The sequence below is a fragment of the Elgaria multicarinata genome, chromosome 18 (assembly GCF_023053635.1).
Source record: "Elgaria multicarinata webbii isolate HBS135686 ecotype San Diego chromosome 18, rElgMul1.1.pri, whole genome shotgun sequence".
NCBI classification, from domain to species: Eukaryota; Metazoa; Chordata; class Lepidosauria; order Squamata; family Anguidae; genus Elgaria; species Elgaria multicarinata.
In genome coordinates, this window is record NC_086188.1 from 17,809,921 (window position 1) to 17,827,868 (window position 17,948).

Below are 17,948 nucleotides of genomic sequence, written 5' to 3' on the forward strand. Positions count from 1 at the left end.
ATTGAAGCTGCTCTTCTCGCTTTCTCCTTTCTTTGGAGTTCTGGCAAGAGATTCACCAGGACGTGGAGGAAGGAAGCCCGGCACGCAGTGGAGACTCCATGTAAGATGGCACTGCTGGTTCGCTTGTCAGTGCCGGCCACTCCCAAAGGATCTCGCCATTTGGCCTTTGGTGGACTATGATCCTATCCTTGTTGCTGTGGCTCAGGACCCACAAAGGAAGAGGCAGGCTAAGTCACACAGGTCAGGGTGAAATGTCCGGTCTGGTCAAGTCAGTGAGGTTGAAGTTAGTAGGTTGGATCAGATCATGGTAAGGGAATGCAGTGTGGTAAGGCAGTGTACTCCAATGGCAGAGTCAGGCAAGCATCAGTCAGGACCGTGGATAGCTCCCATTGTGGTCTGGTAACTGTGCTACAGAAAGATGTTGTCCTAGCAAAAGACGGGAGCCAACAGCAGCAATTAAAAGACTGGCAGAGCCTTGTCATCCAGTGGCTCTATCCCTGCTGGATGTTGCCTGTAATCCTTAGACTCATGGTTGAAAGATGATATTTATTATTATTATTATTATTATTATTATTATTATTATTATTATTATTATTTCTATACCGCCTCATAGCCGAAGCTCTCTTGGTGGTTTACAAAAGATTAAAACATTAAAAATGAGAGGCAAAATCTAAAACCATAAAAACGTAAAACGGACGGCATCCACAAAGAGAATCTGCAGGGAAGCCATCCTCAGAGTCAAAGGTTGGCGTGTCCTGAGGCCAGGTGAGCATAGAAGGGAGTGTCATGTGTTCTCCCCTAAGTGGAACAGTTTGTGATTCATCCGAATCTTCCTTGGTGTGGTGCTGTGCCTTGGAAGCAGAGGACATGACTGATCCAGTGCCACGTTTCAGGAAGCCTTGGGTGGCCTACTCAAATGGCAGTGGGTCCTTCCTCCAAGCAGGGATTGGGGGTGGCCAGCAGCGGCGCTGAAGGGTAGTGCTAGACACACACAACTGGACTCATCGATTATGCACTGCACACATTGCATTGTTGGGAAATTAAAACGGTGACTGCGCTGGCAAACTCAAGTCTGGTGCTCCTGTTAGAGGCGTGGTCTCAGCGGTGGTGGCCCCTTCCTATCATGCCAATGCGCTGGTGCCAGTCCTGCTGGATGACTGGTCTAAATTCAGCTGCCTCCTTCCAGTCAACGGCACGTTTCATGATCCCTTTTTATTTATTACTCCACCCATATCGGATGCTCTGTTGCCTTCGCCTTAATATTTATTTGAATTTTAGGGGTTTGTTCCTTGGGAATTAGCCTCCTATTCCTGCATTCCCCACCCCTCCAACAAGGTTCAGCACCTTAACGAGTTAGATTTATTGTTTTAAGGGAGGGGAATTAACAAGGGTTGGGAATGGAGAGTCTTTATGCCAGCTTCATGCTGAGATCTTTTGTTACCTGGGACAATAATATCTCACAGGACTTATAGCCCTTCTCTCAAGGGCTAAAATACCCAGGCATTTTAATTTGCACAAACCTGAGGTTTGCCTGTCTGGAAATTTGCTGCCTTTTATTATGATTGTGAGATGTTAGTGTTTTAGTGTTTTGTATCAGGTTTAAAATAATTTACGACCAACACTGTTGCCCATACCGCCCTGGAATCTGTTTTGATGAAGGGCTCTATAGAAAAGCCTAACAAAACACATTTTGTGCCGGGGGGGGGGAATCCAAATAGCAGCCCCCCTTTCCAGTAATTAACAGGAGGGATTATTATATCAGGGCGTTTTAGAGCTTCTGCTGGATCTGTGCCCCATAGATCAGATCTGCCTTCCATTTTGCTACTTTTACAGCGCAATGCTATGCACGTCTACTCCAAAGTAAGTCTCATCGAGTTCAATGGGGCTTGCTTCCAAGTAAGTGGGCATGCAGCCTTAGCATCACCCCAAATTTGCTGCTGAACTTTGCCTTTGCCTTGGATGGATACTCGAGGTTACTTGATTTGGGTACTCTTTTACCTTTTTGTCATATGCACAGTCAGGATGGTAAAAGAATGGTCCTTCTCAGAAACTGGTTTCTTGGTTAGGAGGCTGAGAATGGGGCAAGAGCTACATGACTGCTTTATAGTGGTACTGAAGTGCACTGACACCTGTTGGGGCCCATTGACACACCTACACCAAGCAGGATATAGCACTATGAAAGCGGTATGACAGCACTTCAATACTGCTATAAAGAAGTAGCGTACCTGACTCCATGTACCGCTTTCATAGTGCTATATCCTGCTTGGTGTACATCTGGCCTGAGCAGTGTGTACCAGAAACTCCCTCACTTTGCATCTCACCTCAGCTATGAGCTCACTAGGTGGCCTTTATTAAGCCTCCCTCTCCTATCCTTAGAACCCCCACCCCGCCTCAAATCCGTAATACTGATGATGATGATGATACTGATCTACCTCACAGGGTTGTTGTAAGGATTTTATTTATTATTCTCAGCTTTTCGTAGAGTTCGTCCTAAATTGCCATTGGTGGCTGGTTCAAGGATGATTTTTTGTTTCTTGCCCACCAGCTCTCTCTTTTACTTTCCTTTTTTTCCCCAAGCTTGGATTTAATGCTAATCAAAGGGCTGTGTTGTTGTGTGTGTGTGTTTTAAAAAATGCATGCACAATGTGTGGGTTCTCCCAATGACTTTGGGATGAGGGAAGGGCAGTTTCCCCCTGGGTTTTGGTTATTGGGAGACCTGGTGATTGATTACTGGTGATCGATTATTGGGTTTTGATTACTGGGTTACCTTTAGGGCTGTGCGCCACTCCATTTCGGGTTGTAGAAGTGGGAGCGAAGTGGCCCGATTCGCCTCCACCAAAGGTGGATCCGAATCGGGTTGGCGGAGCTGCAGATCGAGGCGAAGCGGTTCGCCTCCATCCAGAGCTCCGAATGCTGGTAAGTGGGGGAGAGGGGGGCTCACCTCACGCCGCCGCTGCAGTCCATGTGGCGATGGTGGCAGAGCCAGGGAAGGGGGCAAGGGAAGGGGGGCTTACCTGTGTCCATCGCAGTTCAGCGCCAGCTTCAACTGAGGCCCAGGCCTCAAAGCGGAAGCAGGCCACTTCCACTTTGAGGTCTGGGCCTCAGTTGAAGCCGGCGCCGGACCGCGCCGGAGGCAGGTAAGGGGGGAGGGGTGCTTACCTGGCTCTGCCACCGCTGCAGTCCGTGCGGAGATGGTGGTGGAGCCAGGTAAGGGGGCAGGGGGGAGGGGAGCTTATTCGGCCCCCATTTTGTCCCCCCTTCCCCACTTACCTGCCTCCACTGTCCTCTGCGGAGGCAAGTAAGTAGAGAAGGGGGGCAAAATCTCAATCCGCCCCTCCGGATCTCGCTCCACGGAGCGGAGTGGAGGAGGGTCGGATCGACCTGAAGCAGTTCGGGCCCGATCCAGAAGTTCCGGATCGGGCCATGAAGCGGTTTGGGGGGGTCCGTGCACAGCCCTAGTTACCTTCGAGAGACCTCAAGGGCTCTGTGGATTCCCAGGTCATCTTCCAAGAAAAGAGCATGGGGAAAATGTGTCTCGAGGGATGGGTGAGTTCTGATGAGCTGTTGCAGTTATTATTAGCATTTTCACGAATCCCCCTCCCAAATGAGGTACGGCAAGTGGCTACTAATGAAAGGGCCTTTTTGGTACCTCGGTTCTTGATTTCCCTTCCTAAGAGGCTCAACTGGCTCAAATCGTCTTTTCGGTGCCATGTGAACACCCTCTTTCCAGGCCTATTAAGATAACTTTAAAATCACTTTAAAATCGTCTGTGTTTCTAGCTCCAATGGTTTCCGCTGATGCTGGTTCTATTTTTATTTATTTCGCTTTGCACTGTGATTGGTTCCTATTCTGTTTGATTTCTTTAGGACTAGATGCGCTGCTTTTAGGGCTTATTGTTAACTGCCTGGAGAACATTGCAAACGTGCACAAAGGAAGTAAAGAAATAAAGATGTGACACAAAAGGAAAAAAAGGACGAGGCAGAAAGCAAACTCAGGCACTAGTTAGTCACTTTGTTCTTGCTTAATTATATAAATATAAGTTATAATTATTAATATTAATATTATTATGTTTATTATATCTATTTATTTGGTCGGCCAACACGCCTTGATGATTGCACCAAGAAAAGATTCTTACAGCACTAATGGTCATGTTTTATATGACTTTTTAAAAGTTGAATATCTTGTCTATAAAGACAAGTCTATAACTTGTCTATAAAAATGTGTTGTGCACAGGTTTTTTTAACACCTTTTTTATGAAGTTGCGTAAATAAATAGTTTTTATATCTTTTACAAAAGCAAAAAAGTTTGATAAAATAAATATTTCTAAAATGAAGCATTTTTGTCATTGTTGTTTTGTCATATCTCGGGCCACCTATCTGACTCACAAATATTTTTGAGGGGTATTTATGGCACAGATCTAAGCTAAACTTTTTTCTAACCCATTGAAAATGGTCTAAATCTGTTTAAACTGAAACATAATTACGATTCGGAGAATTTGATTTGGAGAATCAGTTATTATGATTCAGTGAGTTACACTCTTGGAGAATTACGATTTGGAAAATTCGTCATTATGATTTGATATAAACAGCTTAAACTGTAAGTCTTTCAAACCTATTTAACCTGTCACAACTTCCACCAATAATGCTAATATTGGCATTGTTAAATTACAGGGTGGAAGGAACCCTTCCCATTAATTGGAAGTACTTCACAGGCCATGCTAAGAACTATGGTTGTGGAAGCCTCAGGCCTCGGATTCGGAAATCCAAATCACGGAGGCCATTTTGTGACGGAACCGCCATTTTAATGCATAGCCTGTGGACTCTGTAAGGAAGAAACAGCCTAAAATTCCCAGCATGCACTGCCTGGGAGGGCTGTACTTGTCAGGGCCCAGCAGGCACTCATGGCCTCACCGCTGCTGCTACCATGATCACCTGCCCGTCACCACACTCGTTGGCTCCCTGCTGTGATCCAGTATACTCCAATCCCTGGAGAGGTTGCATTCTACAGATGCCCCACAGACACTTGCTTCTCCTGAGAGCTGCCCACTTCTAGTAAAGGCTGTGCATTAAAATGGTGGTTCTGTCATAAAGTGGTGGTTCCGTCATAAAATGGCCTCCATGATTCGGATTTCCTATTCTGAGGCCCGAGGCTGAAAACCAGGTTTCCTCGTACCAGTGGAGACCGGTGCTTCGATACCAGTGGGGTGGTGAATCCACTCTGGGTTTTAGCACCTTGGAGAGCTCCTTTAGAGTTCGGACTGAAACCCAGTGCAGATTCACCACCCCACTGACATCGGAGCCACCAGCCTCCACTGTACCAGTGACTCCTCCTCCCCCCCTGCTCATGCACACATTAGATACTCATCAAGGCTCTATTCAGGAGTGGGGAACCTCTTTCAGCCCAAGTGTTGAATTCGGTTTCAGAGGAGCATTTGGGGACTGCATTCCAGGGCTGAGTGGGGCCATAGATACAAGCTATACTCATCTAGAGTATTGCATCCAGTTCTGGGCTCCACACTTGAAGAAGTATGTAGACAAGCTGGAGCGTGTTCAGAGGAGGGCAACGAGGATGTTCAGGGGTCTGGAAACAAAGCCCTGTGAGGAGAGACTGAAACAACTGGGCATGTTCAGTCTGGAGGAGAGAAGATTGATAGCACTCTTCAAATACTTGAAAGGTTGTCACACAGAGGAGGGCCAGGATCTTTCTCAATCCTCCCAGAGTGCAGGACACGGAATAACGGGCTCAAGTTACAGGAAGTCAGATTCTGTGTGGACATCAGGAAAAACTTCCTGACTGTTAGAGCAGTACGACAATGGAACCAGTTACCTAGAGAGGTTGTGGGCTCTCTCACCCTAGAGGCATTCAAGAGGCAGCTGGACAACCATCTGTCAGATATGCTTTAAGGTAGATTCCTGCATTGAGCAGGGGGTTGGACTTGATGGCCTCGTAGGCCCCTTCCAACTCTACTATTCTATGATTCTATGTTTAGCTTGGAAAAAAGGAGAGCAAGAGGAGACATGGTAGAGGTGTACAAAATTATGCATGGTGTGGAGAAGGCAGATAGGGACACTGCCTACAATTTTGGGGGGACCCTAAGGCAGTGTTTCCCAATGCAGCACCCATGAGCACCCACAAAATCCCCCCTTTTAATATACGCACATGGATGTATATGCGCACAGTTTTTGATTACCAACAAGGCAAAATGAAATTCTCATACGTCCCTAAGAAAGGGTAACCTGAGGGTAGATTGTTGCAAAAGCACGGCGGCAATGTGCACAGCAGGCCTTTGGCACTGTTGTGGCCCCAGAGAAACCTACAGGAACTTTGAGACTGGTTTGCATGCACAATCAGAAACAAGGAGAGTAAAGAGGAGATCTTAAGGCGTTATAAATAGGAACACATAAATAGAATCATAGAATAGCAGAGCTGGAAGGGGCTTACAAGACCATCGAGTCCAACCCCCTGCTCAATGCAGGAATCCACCCTAAAGCATCCCTGACAGATCGTTGTCCAGCTGCCTCTTGAAGGCCTCTAGTGTGGGAGAGCCCACCACCTCCCTAGGTAACTGATTCCATTGTCGCACTGCTCTAACAGTCAGGAAGTTTTTCCTGATGTCCAGCTGGAATCTGGCTTCCTTTAACTTGAGCCCGTTATTCTGTGTCCTGCACTCTGGGAGGATCGAAAAGAGATCGTGGCCCTCCGCTGTGTGACAACCTTTTAAGTATTTGAAGAGTGCTATCATGTCTCCCCTCAATCTTTTCTTCTCCAGGCTAAACATGCCGAGTTGTTTCAGTCTCTCGGGATGAAAATAACTCGGGATGCTGAGAGCGCCTTTTCCGAAGAATCAGAGTTCTTAATGGGCAAGATGAACTATGGACCTTTCCGTTCTGCAAATATTATATCACCAACGGGAAGAGTGATTTACAGGCCTGAAAGGCCCAGAGAAAGAGAAGAGATAAGATATAAGAGCTGCACCCACCCGATGGATTCCAGCCCTGGGTGTGTTTAGCTGAGACCACCTAGATCTTAGGGACAATGACCTTCTACCAGCGGATGAAAAGGGATTGTATCAACTGGGATTTCGGGAGCCGGGTGAAACCTTCTGCCAGGGCTTTGCAGGACGTTTGCCAAACCTCCCAGGCAAGGGGATGAGCTCAGATCCTGTTTGATCATCACCCACATCTCCGGGGAATTCAAAATCCCTGTTCTCTCCCTCTAACAACAAGCCTTGTCAGGTTGCTCTGCTCCCGGAGCGGAGAAATCACGAGGGATGAGGCTGTCGAAAAGGCTGACCTCTGACCTTCAGTGATGCAGAGTGGCTGAGTCCGTTTGTCCTTTTCGCAGCCTCCGTACAATGGCCCCGTTTGACAAACGGCCCATTGATGGCTCTGTTTAGACTTCCCTGCAGTGAAAAGAAGACCGGCCATGTGTCACCGACTGTCCTGCTGAGAAGGCATCAGAGCTCTGCGTCAGGGAGCCGACCCAGCGAGCCCCTTAATCCAGGGTGTCCTATGGTTCAGATGCACGGAGACCAACTCCTCTCAAGGAGGAGGATCAGAGGGTGATTCCTCCGGCCTCCGCAGGACATCGTAAGGAGGAGGCTCTTGAAAGCAAATCAGCCAGCTGGGTTACATCAGTTGCACTCGGGGGAAAAGAAAAGGGAAAAAAGCTCGAGGTCTCTTGGGAATGTAGTTTCACTCAAATGAACACTCTGGACTGCTCTGCTTGCTTAAACACCAATGTGCTTCGTTCGCTCACAATTAAAACTGCTCTTTCTATCACCAATTGAAAAGGAAGCCGGTAGCGCTGTGCTTCTTACTCTGATCTATTCCGGGTTTCTTTGTCCGTGTTGGCACCTCCGAGCTTTCAAAGTCGAAGAGTAGAACTCAGGCCCGTGGGCCACAAATCCAGCCCCAGGGGGTCCCAATCCAGCCCTTTAGGATTCCCCAAAAGGCCTTCCCCCCTTTCCCCTTCCGTTTCTCACAAGATTTTGCGCAGCAGCCTAAAACGTTGAAATGGTTAACAGAACGCCAAGACCCTGATGAGTCTGAGCTGTGTGAAATCCTAGCTGTAGGATACCCTGGATGGATCACACTGGAGTCTCTGGGGGGCGGTCTTCATGGCACTGAGTTCGTGCCGCTTTGCCACCAAACCCCGTGGTTGCGCCTGTGTGGGGTGGCAGCAAGTTATCCGAACAGAGGGAGGCAGTACGGGCTTTCCTGCAGCCATTAAACTCGCTGGGCCTGCCCCTCCCCCTCCCATCACTGTCCACCCGGGAATGCCCCCGCCCCGAGCAGCGCCTGAGCATGGACAGATAGGGAAGAGCTGTGCTGACCTCCCTCGGGCAGGAAAAGTCGCGGGTAAGTCCTCGACTTTTCTGCTCCACATCTTCGGCTTTTTGCCCCGAGGCAGCTCCGAATCAACGGCTGCATCTTATAACCAACACAACGTGGATTTGGAACCTCCCCAGGGCTAAGATAATGTGTAGAAAGAAAGCCCCTGGGTCAAAGGAATAAGAAAGCTTGCATTTTATTGCAGCAAATACATGTTGGAAAGGTAGGTTCCCAACCCAGGATGGAGGGAGACCCAAAAGAGATCTCTCCTCTCTGAGAGGCAACCACATGAAGATGGAGGAAAGAGGAAGTAACATCCTCTTTGTTTTCTATATTTATTTATTGCATTTATGTACCGCCCCATAGCCGAAGCTATTTTTGAAGCTAGCTGAGTTGCACCCACACTTCCAACAGAAATACCTCCCCTAAGGCTTAGTGACTGGCAGTAAGCTAAAATAAGTAAGCTTAAGCTAAAATATGCTGGTATTTTTGGTTTTTTGTCTTTGACCCCTCCTAAGACTGGAATGTGGCCCTCAAGACCTCTTATGAAATGGAATTTGTCCCTCAGCCTGAAAGAGGTTGTGTATCCCTGTTTTACAGGGACAGGCATCATCCCCAGTTGAAGCTTTGGTAACTGTGGCCTTAGCTAGACCTAAGGTTTATCCCGGGATCGTCCCGGGGTCATCCCTGTTCATGTAAATGACACACAGGATATCCTGGGAGCAGGCAGGGACGACCCCGGGACAATCCCGGGATAAACCTTAGGTCTAGCTAAGGCCTGTGTTAGCTTCTGTATAGGGTTTCTACTGGAATCTGATCTTTGTGAATTCTGATGCAAATTGACCTGAGCTCTACCTCCCAGACTAACGTGTGGGTCGCAACGTACAGTACCTCTCCCAATTTTGCGATCCAGTTCTCGGCTAAAATAATGTAACAAAATGCTTTTAGAAATCCATACTTTAGAATAAAGTATGTTTAGAAAGGCATACTTTAAAATAAAATATATTCACTATTATTTTGAAATGAATAGATAGATACATAGACACACATACAGGCTTTGTGCCGATTCTTTTAAAAATAGCAAACGATTGCAGTGACAGGATGGAATGGATTTCTGAATGAACGCATGTAAAATTGACATGGACCAAAGAGAGATGGATCTGCTTGCCCCTAGTGAAAACAGTTTTTCTACATTCCTGCTCTCACAGCCATGGCAGCTCACTCTGGCCAAATCTACACCAAGCAGGATATTGCACTATGAAAGCGGTATGAAAGTGGCATATAAAAGGCAGGAGCCACACTATGGCTTTAGAGTGGTATTGAAGTGCACTGACAACTGTTGGGATCCATTGACACATACTATGCAGGGCCGGTGCTACCATAGAGGCCACTCAGGCGGCCGCCTAGAGCGCCAAGGTAAGGGGGGGCGCCGAACGCCGCACCCAGAAGCCGCTCTCCCACAGAGGCTCTGAGAGGGTGGCTTCCGGGCTCGGTGGTCCGAAGCTGCCTGCCCACCCCAGCGTCCTGGCTTCGCTTCGGCTGGGCACCCACCCAGCTGAAGTGAAGCCACACTCGCCCCCCCACCCCACTGTCCTGGCTTTGCTTCGGCTGGGCGCCCACTCAGCCGAAGTGAAGCCAAGCCATGCCCCACCCCACCCCAGCATCCTGGCTTCGCTTCGGCTGGGTGGGCGCCCAGCCGAAGTGAAGCCAGGACGTTGGGGCGGGCGGCTTCAAAACGGCGCACCTGGAAGTTGCTCTCCTAGAGCAGCTTCCAGCCAGGCGTGCCGTTCCGAAGCCATACCCCCCCCCACACAGCATCCTGGCTTTGCTTTGGCTGGGCGGGCACGATGGCGCCCCGCGCCCAGGTACTCTGGGGTGGGGGTGGGTAGGTGAAAGCAGCTCACCTGCCTAGGGCGCAAAATAGTCTGGCACCGGCCCTGATACCATGTACCACTTTCATACTGCTACATCTTGCTTGGTGTGGCTCCTGTCTTTTATATACTGCTTTCATGCCACTTTCATAGTGCTATATCCTTCTTGTTGTAGATTAGGTATCTGTCTGCCTGAAAAACCAAAAGGGACCTTAAGGTCGGAATAAGGGAACATCTCAGGAATATCAAACAAGAAACTGTAGGAACACCATTAGTCCAACACTGGAAAGACAATTCTCATAGAATAAGAGACCTTTCACTCTGGGCAATAGAAATGATTAAGAAAACGACAGACAAGATTCTTTTAGAAAGAGAAAACAGATTCGAAGTTGGAATGCCATCACTCTTTTCGGTCTTAATGAGTCTCTCAACCTTGCCATACTTCTTTGAAATACAGCGGTTTCTAATTACCTCTGGGCGTTTTCTCTGGGAGTGAACTCAGCATAGTGATAGGGCTACAGAGTAAAGGACACCCATTGCATTCTAAGGAGTGAGTCAGTTCATCTTCTAGATATGCAAATATTTGTAAATAGTTGGAATGTTTGTAGTCTTTTATCCTTTATGTGTTCGCCTTTTATAAATGTACGATTTTATTAGGTTGCATTCTAACAAGTGGGTCACTTTATCTTTCAGATAAGTGGATGTTTGTAAATAGCTTCGGTGCATTGAGCCTCTCATTCTTTATGTGTCTTTTTTAAATATGTAATTTTACCTAATGATTTATGTGATACACATTGGTGGAGATGTGACTGTATAAACATTAGGGTGACCATATGGAAAGTTGGACAGGGCCCCTGTATCTTTAATAGTTGCATAGAAAAGGGAATTTCAGCAGGGCAGGATCTACACTACTGCTTTAAAACGGTTTATAACAGTCATGACAACTATTGGGGCCCGGGATACACTCCATATACAGTTTTCAAACTGTTTTCAAAGCGTCATATTCTGCTTGGTGTAGATCTGGCCCAGGTGTCCTTTGAATATATGGAGAACCTGTGGAAATTCCCTCTTCATCACAACAGTTAAAGCTGCAGGAGCTATACCTTCTTCCGCCAAGCTCTCCGACCCGGCCGGCAAGGAGGTAGGTGGGTGGCGGCGGCGGCAAGGACGCCTCTTCCTCATCTCTTCCAGGCAAGCTACACGATCGCTTTGGGTGCGCACTGGGGGCGCATGGAAGCACCCTCAGTACGACGTTTGGAATCCCCCCAGGTTCTCCATCTATACAAATGACCCCTGCTGAAATCCCCTTTTCAATACAACTGTTAAAGATACAGGAGCCCTGTCCTCCTTTTCATATGGTCACCCTAATAAACATTATATATTGTATATACCCTGAAGAAAGGTCCGAAACGTGTCGGAGTTCTTTCACTACATTAAACATCCTTTTTCCCTACCCTTTTGCCGTTGGCTTTTTTGGCAGCCCCTGATTGTGTAACGGAATCCGTCTCACTTCCTCCCCCATCCATACGTGCACTCGCCCCACCCCAACACCGCTGGCCTGGCTGCTTCCATTTTGAAACTGGGCTTCGCCCCGTCCTCCAGCAATCATTCGATCAGGCTGTAAAGCACAACAACCGAAGAAGCCAGCTTCCCCAAGCGTTGTCATCCAGCAGCCCTTCCATCAGGCTGCAGCAGAGGGAGAGGAAGAAAACGGGGACTCTCCCTGGGCTCAGCTGAGAAATCGGCCATTTTTGGCCCCTCCTCTCTTTGAAATCGTTTCCATCCCAGCTAGTCATCATAAGAACAACAGCAAGATCTGACTGCATTACAGCCATGAGCTGCAGCTGCCATACACCTGATCTTTATAAGAACCATAGAACATTAAGAATTGGTATCTGAGTTTTCTGAAAGACCTCGAGCTTTTGTTCTTTTCCTTTCCTTTCCCTTCCTCAACGCTTTTTCCTTTTGTGTCATGTAGTTTTAGGTGGTAAGCCTGAGTGCATGGGCTGCCTTCTTTTTATGGAGTCCCTCTCTGAAAATACTAGAACCCAATGGGGTCACCCCATGAAGCTGATGGGTAGGAGATTCAGGACAAATAAAAGGAAGGATTTCATCACACAGTGCAGAGTTAAATTATGGAACTCACTACCACAAGCAGTAGTGATGGCCACCCAGTTGGATGGCTTGAGAAGGAGTTTGGATAAATTCCTGGAGGAGAAGGTTATCAGTGACTCCTAACCCTCATGGCTATGTGCTACCTCCAGGATCCAAGGCAGTAAGCTTGTGTGCTGGGGAACATAGACATTGTTGCACCATGTTCTGCTTGTTGGTCCCTGGTCAACAGCTGGTTGTCCACTGTGTGAACAGAGTGCTGGACTAGATGGACCCTCAGTCTGATCCAGCAGGGCTCTTCTTAGATTCTTATGTTCTATGGCTGTGCTGGCTGGGGGTAATGGGAGTTGTAGTCCAACGCGTATAGAGAGGCGCCAAGTTGGGGAAGGCACAGTTGTTGCAGGGGGAAAGGACATGCAGTTCTCTAACCATGTTGTGAAAGGGTGTCATGATGAGAAACTGTAGGGCGTGCCTCTCTGTCTGCTGGCCATCATGCACTTGTCTGCTTCTCAGTAATACATGTGCTGCCGGAATCAAGAAAGCTGATTGGAGCACTCGATCGGATGCTGAAGCCTGATTCTGGAGAAGCTGACAAGCACATGATGACCAGCAGAAGGACTGGAGCACCCTCCAGGGCCCCAAACAGATGTTTCTCAGGACAGAATTTCACACATGGCGCAGTGCAAAACAGAAACGTCTGTCCTTCTTTTTCCAGTGAACTCAGAGTCATCAAGGTCCTACCCAGAGATCATGCCCCAGAGCTTCACCCTGGTTTCAGTTCGTTATTTGTGGTGTCTCTGGCCCTGTTTACATGTGCATGGGGGGTGGGTATGGGAACTAAGGAGTAGGGAGGGGGTAGAAAAGCGCCTGGCACATGAGCAGCAACCATACGGTTCCCCGTGGTTTGCTTACCCTTCACCGCTTTGTGGGTAGATTCTTGTCCTTCACCACCGGTAATCCCAGCAACTGGTACAGCAAGGAAAGGCTTATGCTGGCTGCTCCATCCACCACTATGGGCCTGTTCAGTCAACACGCTAAGCCATGGTTAGGCCGCTAACCCTTTTGCAGCAAATAGTGAGCATGTTAAAACCACGGTTATGTAGCCACCATGGTTAGGAATGGTTCACACGACGGGCTAAGCCATTGTGTTTAGTTCAAAACCTTGAACCACCATGGCTTAGCAAATTCTCTGAACAGGGTCTATGCGATGGCAACCACTGAGGAAGCCCACCCTGGACTGAGGGTCGCCGGAAATGGTGAATGCTCTTGCTGGCCAACTCTATGGTAGGCAGGGTTTTTACATGGAGTGACCGGAACGGACTACAGGGAACCCTACATACAACATGCTACCCACCCCCATGGCCCATTAACCCCACTGCAGAAGGTAGGAGGGGCTAGTTGAGTAGTTGAGCCATTGTGTGTGTGTGTGTGTGGGAATCTACAGACACACCACGCTAGGTAACCATGGATCACGTTTTGAGCGTGACAGTGGCTGAGTGTGACCTCTAAAGAGGTCCCTCCCCCCCTCTTTTTAAGGAAACCAGAAGGAGATATGATGTTTTCCTGATCTTAACAGATGGAACAGCTTTAATCTCTAACTTGCCAGGCAGATCACAGATAAGAAATTAGGAACGCTCCTATCCTTTAACAAAGATGACTGCCCAAAAGCCCTCCCTCTTTATATATTTCTAAAATGCTCTGTTCCTGGGGTGAGGAACCTACTGGCCTGTGTGTTGCGTTAGAACAGGGAATGTATATTGTGGCAGGGAAAGTTCATCCCCACCTCACAGCTACTGTAAGGATTGCAACTCAGCTCAGAGGGAAAGGGGGGATTTTGAGCAGGGGGTGGCAGAGGACGTCAGTATCCCTGCTAATAAAAAAGTGCTTGGGCCACGTCCCTGTGAACACTGGCTCCACTACACCACGAACTGCAAGATTCCCAGTGCTATCTGTAAGGACTGAGCACGGCTTTCCGTGACCTGTTAATACCGGATTTAGCACAGACCTAAGCCAAGACAAAGAGGGCTCACAGATGGCAAAGCAGAAAGCTTTATTAAAACTAAGGGTAGGGTAACTATGTGGGAAGACTAGTGCAGCCCAGGCTCCCGCCTCGCGTGCCGCCTTTTCCTCCGACATTTCCCAGCATGCCCTTCTCGTTTCCTCCCACTGATTGGCTGGAAGCGGTTGCCAAAGCGTGTGCAATCGCAAAACCCAGGCCAGAGCCGCTTCCTCACAGCGCTCCCTAGGTTTTCGTCTCCGCTAAACCCGCCGTGGGAAGGAGGAGGGCGAGGAGCGGTCGGCGGCCTGCGAGGAAGAAGAATGCAGCGGAGGAAATGGAAGAGCCATCTCTCTGGGGTGGCGGTTCGAAATTGTTGAAAGTAGCTTTGAAGGTGAGGTACAATGAAGAACCAAGATGAGGAAAGCAAAGCTGCTCTCCTTCGTTAGAAGATAATGACTTAGCGGAGGCTCCCATAGTGACCGCAGGAAGCAGTGAATGTCCGCACTAGCCCAATATGTGCAGCTTGAAGCCTTTGGTTGATGGAAGTGTTGAGACCCCAGTAAGCAAGGAACAGAGCAAGAAAGAAAAAGCACCTCTGGTTAATGAGGCTGTACCCCAGCCTGTCACCTGTGATGTCTCTGAAGAGCTGAGCAGACAACTGGAGGACATTCTGAGTACATACTGCATGGATACTAACCAGGAAGGCCCCGGAGATGACAATGGGCAGAGTGAGCCCATAGAGTTGGATGAAGTGGAGAAGTGCTGGCAGGGCCGGTGCTACCATAGAGGCCACTCAGGCGGCCGCCTAGAGTGTCAAGCTAAGAGGGGCGCCGGGCGCAGAGCAGCACTCACACGCGTTGGCTGTGAGCCGGCCTGACCCGAGGATTCAGCTGGGCCTGGGCAGGCGAGATGGTGCCCCGCGCCCATCCAGCCGAAGCGAAGCCAGAGACACTGAGGTGGAGGTGGGGCGGCTCCACATTCAGACTTACGGAACGCACCCGGAAGAGACAGAGAGAGAGAGAATGTATGGGTGAATGGGGTGCATGGGGTCTTTGAGTGAATGCATGTGTTCATGCATGTGTTTGTTTGGAGTGAGTGATGCTGAGTGTGTGTGCGCGTGCATGTGTGTGAGTTGGGGGGAATGATTTGGAGGTGATATTCCTATTAAATAACGCATTTTAGACCCATAGACGTTCCTTTCCAATTTGTTTGCTATAATTGGCATGACTAGGGTGACCATATTTGGGAAACCAAAAAAGAGGACACCTCGTGTGTGTGTGGGGAAGCAGCTTTCTGAGTCCTGCAGAAACTGAGACAACATTTCCCTGGGAGACTCCCTTTTCTTCTGGTTGTGTGCAAATTTCTGACTAGGGACGCTAAAGAAATTTGCTAGATGAATTCAGGATGGTCTAAAATGAGTTTGCATTTCTAAGAATCCCACTTGCGGAATCAGTTGCAAACTGGCCTCTTCAGGATATATGCAGAGTCCATGGACTTTTATATCTTTTTTTTTTCCCCTTTCCAGAAATGTACATGAACAAGTTTCTGCTAAGACATATGCCACCCTGGAAAATATATGCAAGGAAAAGTTGAATGGAATGGGGGACAATGTGCTAAATATTACATACTCATGTAAATTATCTGTGCATTTTTCTGCAAAACAGGGGGAAAGGAATTTGAATCCACTTGTGAACGGACGCCAAAATGAATGACACCACACAATCGGGAAACATTCCCCCCCCCTCTCAAAATACTAGAACCCAATGGGGGTCAACCCATGAAGCTGATTGGTGGGAGATTCAGGACAAAGAAAAGGAAGGGCTTCTTCACACAGCGCAGAGTTAAATTATGGAACTCACTACCACAAGATGTGGTGATGGCCACCAATTTGGATGGCTTTAAAAGGGGGTTGGATAAATTCCTGGAGGAGAAGGCTATCCGTGGCTACTAGCCCTGATGGTTATGTGCTACCTCTAGTATCTGAGGCAGTAAGCCTGTGTGTGCACCAGTTGCTGGGGAACATGGGTGGGAGGGTGCTGTTGCACCTGTGTCCTGTTTGTGGGTTCCTCATTGTCAGCTGGTTGGCCCCTGTGTGAACAGAATGCTGGACTAAATGACCTGATTCAGCAGGGCTCTTCTTATGTTCTTATTTCTTTAACAGTTTGCAAATTAGTTTTTTTTTTTTTAAGTCTGCATAACGTTCCTGTACATTATTCTGTATATATGATGCAAACCACTTTGGATGGCTTTAAAAGTGGGAAGTTAGACAAATTCCTGGAAGAGAAAGGCTATCAATGGCTAGTAGACATGTGATGAAGACATGTGACAAAGAGGGAGCAGAGGCAGTAAGCCTACGTACAACAATTGCTGGGGAACATGGGTAGGAGGGTGCTGTTGCACCGTGTCCTGCTTGTGGGTTCCTGGCCGACAGCTGGTTGGCCACTGTGTGAACAGAATTCTGGACTAGATGGACCCTCGGTCTGATCCAGCACGGCTCCTCTTATGTTCTTAATCCACAAGACACACACGGGGCAAATTTCACAAAATCCAGACATCCCTATTTCTGGCCCAGGAGTCAGATAGTGCTGTCTATTTATTTATTTATATTTATTTATTTATTTCATTTATTTATTTATTTATTACATTTATATACTGCCCCATAGCCGAAGCTCTCTGGGCGGTTTACAACAGTTAAAAATGGGAAACATTAAAAAAAACCCATCAGAAACATAAAAACAACAGTATAAAAACAACATTACCCATTAAAAAAATAATCTCTTGTGAGAGATGGAGCGACAAAGCATCCCCAACTGGCCATTCTATGTCTCTGGTAACACCCGTGTTTAGACTATATTACAAGGCCTGAGACAAAACAACGAAAATGAGCCAAGGAGCAGATAGGAACCCTCAGCATGAGATTCATTGCACAGCTCTCAGTGAAAAGGAATACATCATGCTTCACGTGAATCTGCACAAGCACAGGGCGGGGGAGCTCAAAACGTGGGCGTACCAGCTGAGTCTAGCTTCCTGAGAATCTTGGCTTTCTTTTTATTTTTCCATGCATGCTTCTAGTTCTTATGATACAAAGGCCTAATCTACCCCAAGCAGGATATTGCACTATGAAAGCGGTATATAAAAGGCAGGAGCCACACGACTGCTTTATACAGGGCCGGTGCCAGACTATTTTGCGCCCTAGGCAGGTGAGCTGCTTTCACCCACCCACCCCACGCCAGCGTATGTGAGCGCGGGGCGCCATTGCGCCCGCCCAGCCGAAGCGAAGCCAGGATGGGGGGGGTTGGCTTTGGAATGGCGTGCCCGGCTGGAAGCTGCTCTGGGAGAATGACTTCCGGGCGCCCACCCAGCCGAAGCGAAGCCAGGATGCTGGGGTGGGGTGGGGTGAGTGGGGTGGGGCGTGGCTTGGCTTCACTTCGGCTGAGTGGGCGCCCAGCTGAAATAAAGCCAGGACGCTGGGGTGGGAGAGCGGGTGTGGCTTCACTTTGGCTGGGTGGGCTTCCAGCCGAAGCGAAGCCAGGATGCTGGGGCGGGCAGACGGCTTCAGACTGGCGTGCCTGGAAGCAGCCCTCTCAGAGCCGCTGTGGGAGAGTGGCTTCCGGGTGCGGTGTTCGGCACCCC

General features: G+C 48.5%; 1 protein-coding gene across 1 annotated transcript in view; it reads right to left on the reverse strand.

The window, feature by feature from the left end:
• Nucleotides 1-14,575: 14,575 nt before the first annotated feature.
• Nucleotides 14,576-17,948, reverse strand: part of HORMAD2 (HORMA domain containing 2) — a 63,545-nt gene continuing 60,172 nt past the window's right edge. Inside the window, exon 10 of the mRNA XM_063144361.1 lies at nt 14,576-14,620. Coding sequence (XP_063000431.1) covers nt 14,576-14,620 — 45 coding nt within the window. The remainder of the gene's footprint in view (nt 14,621-17,948) is intronic.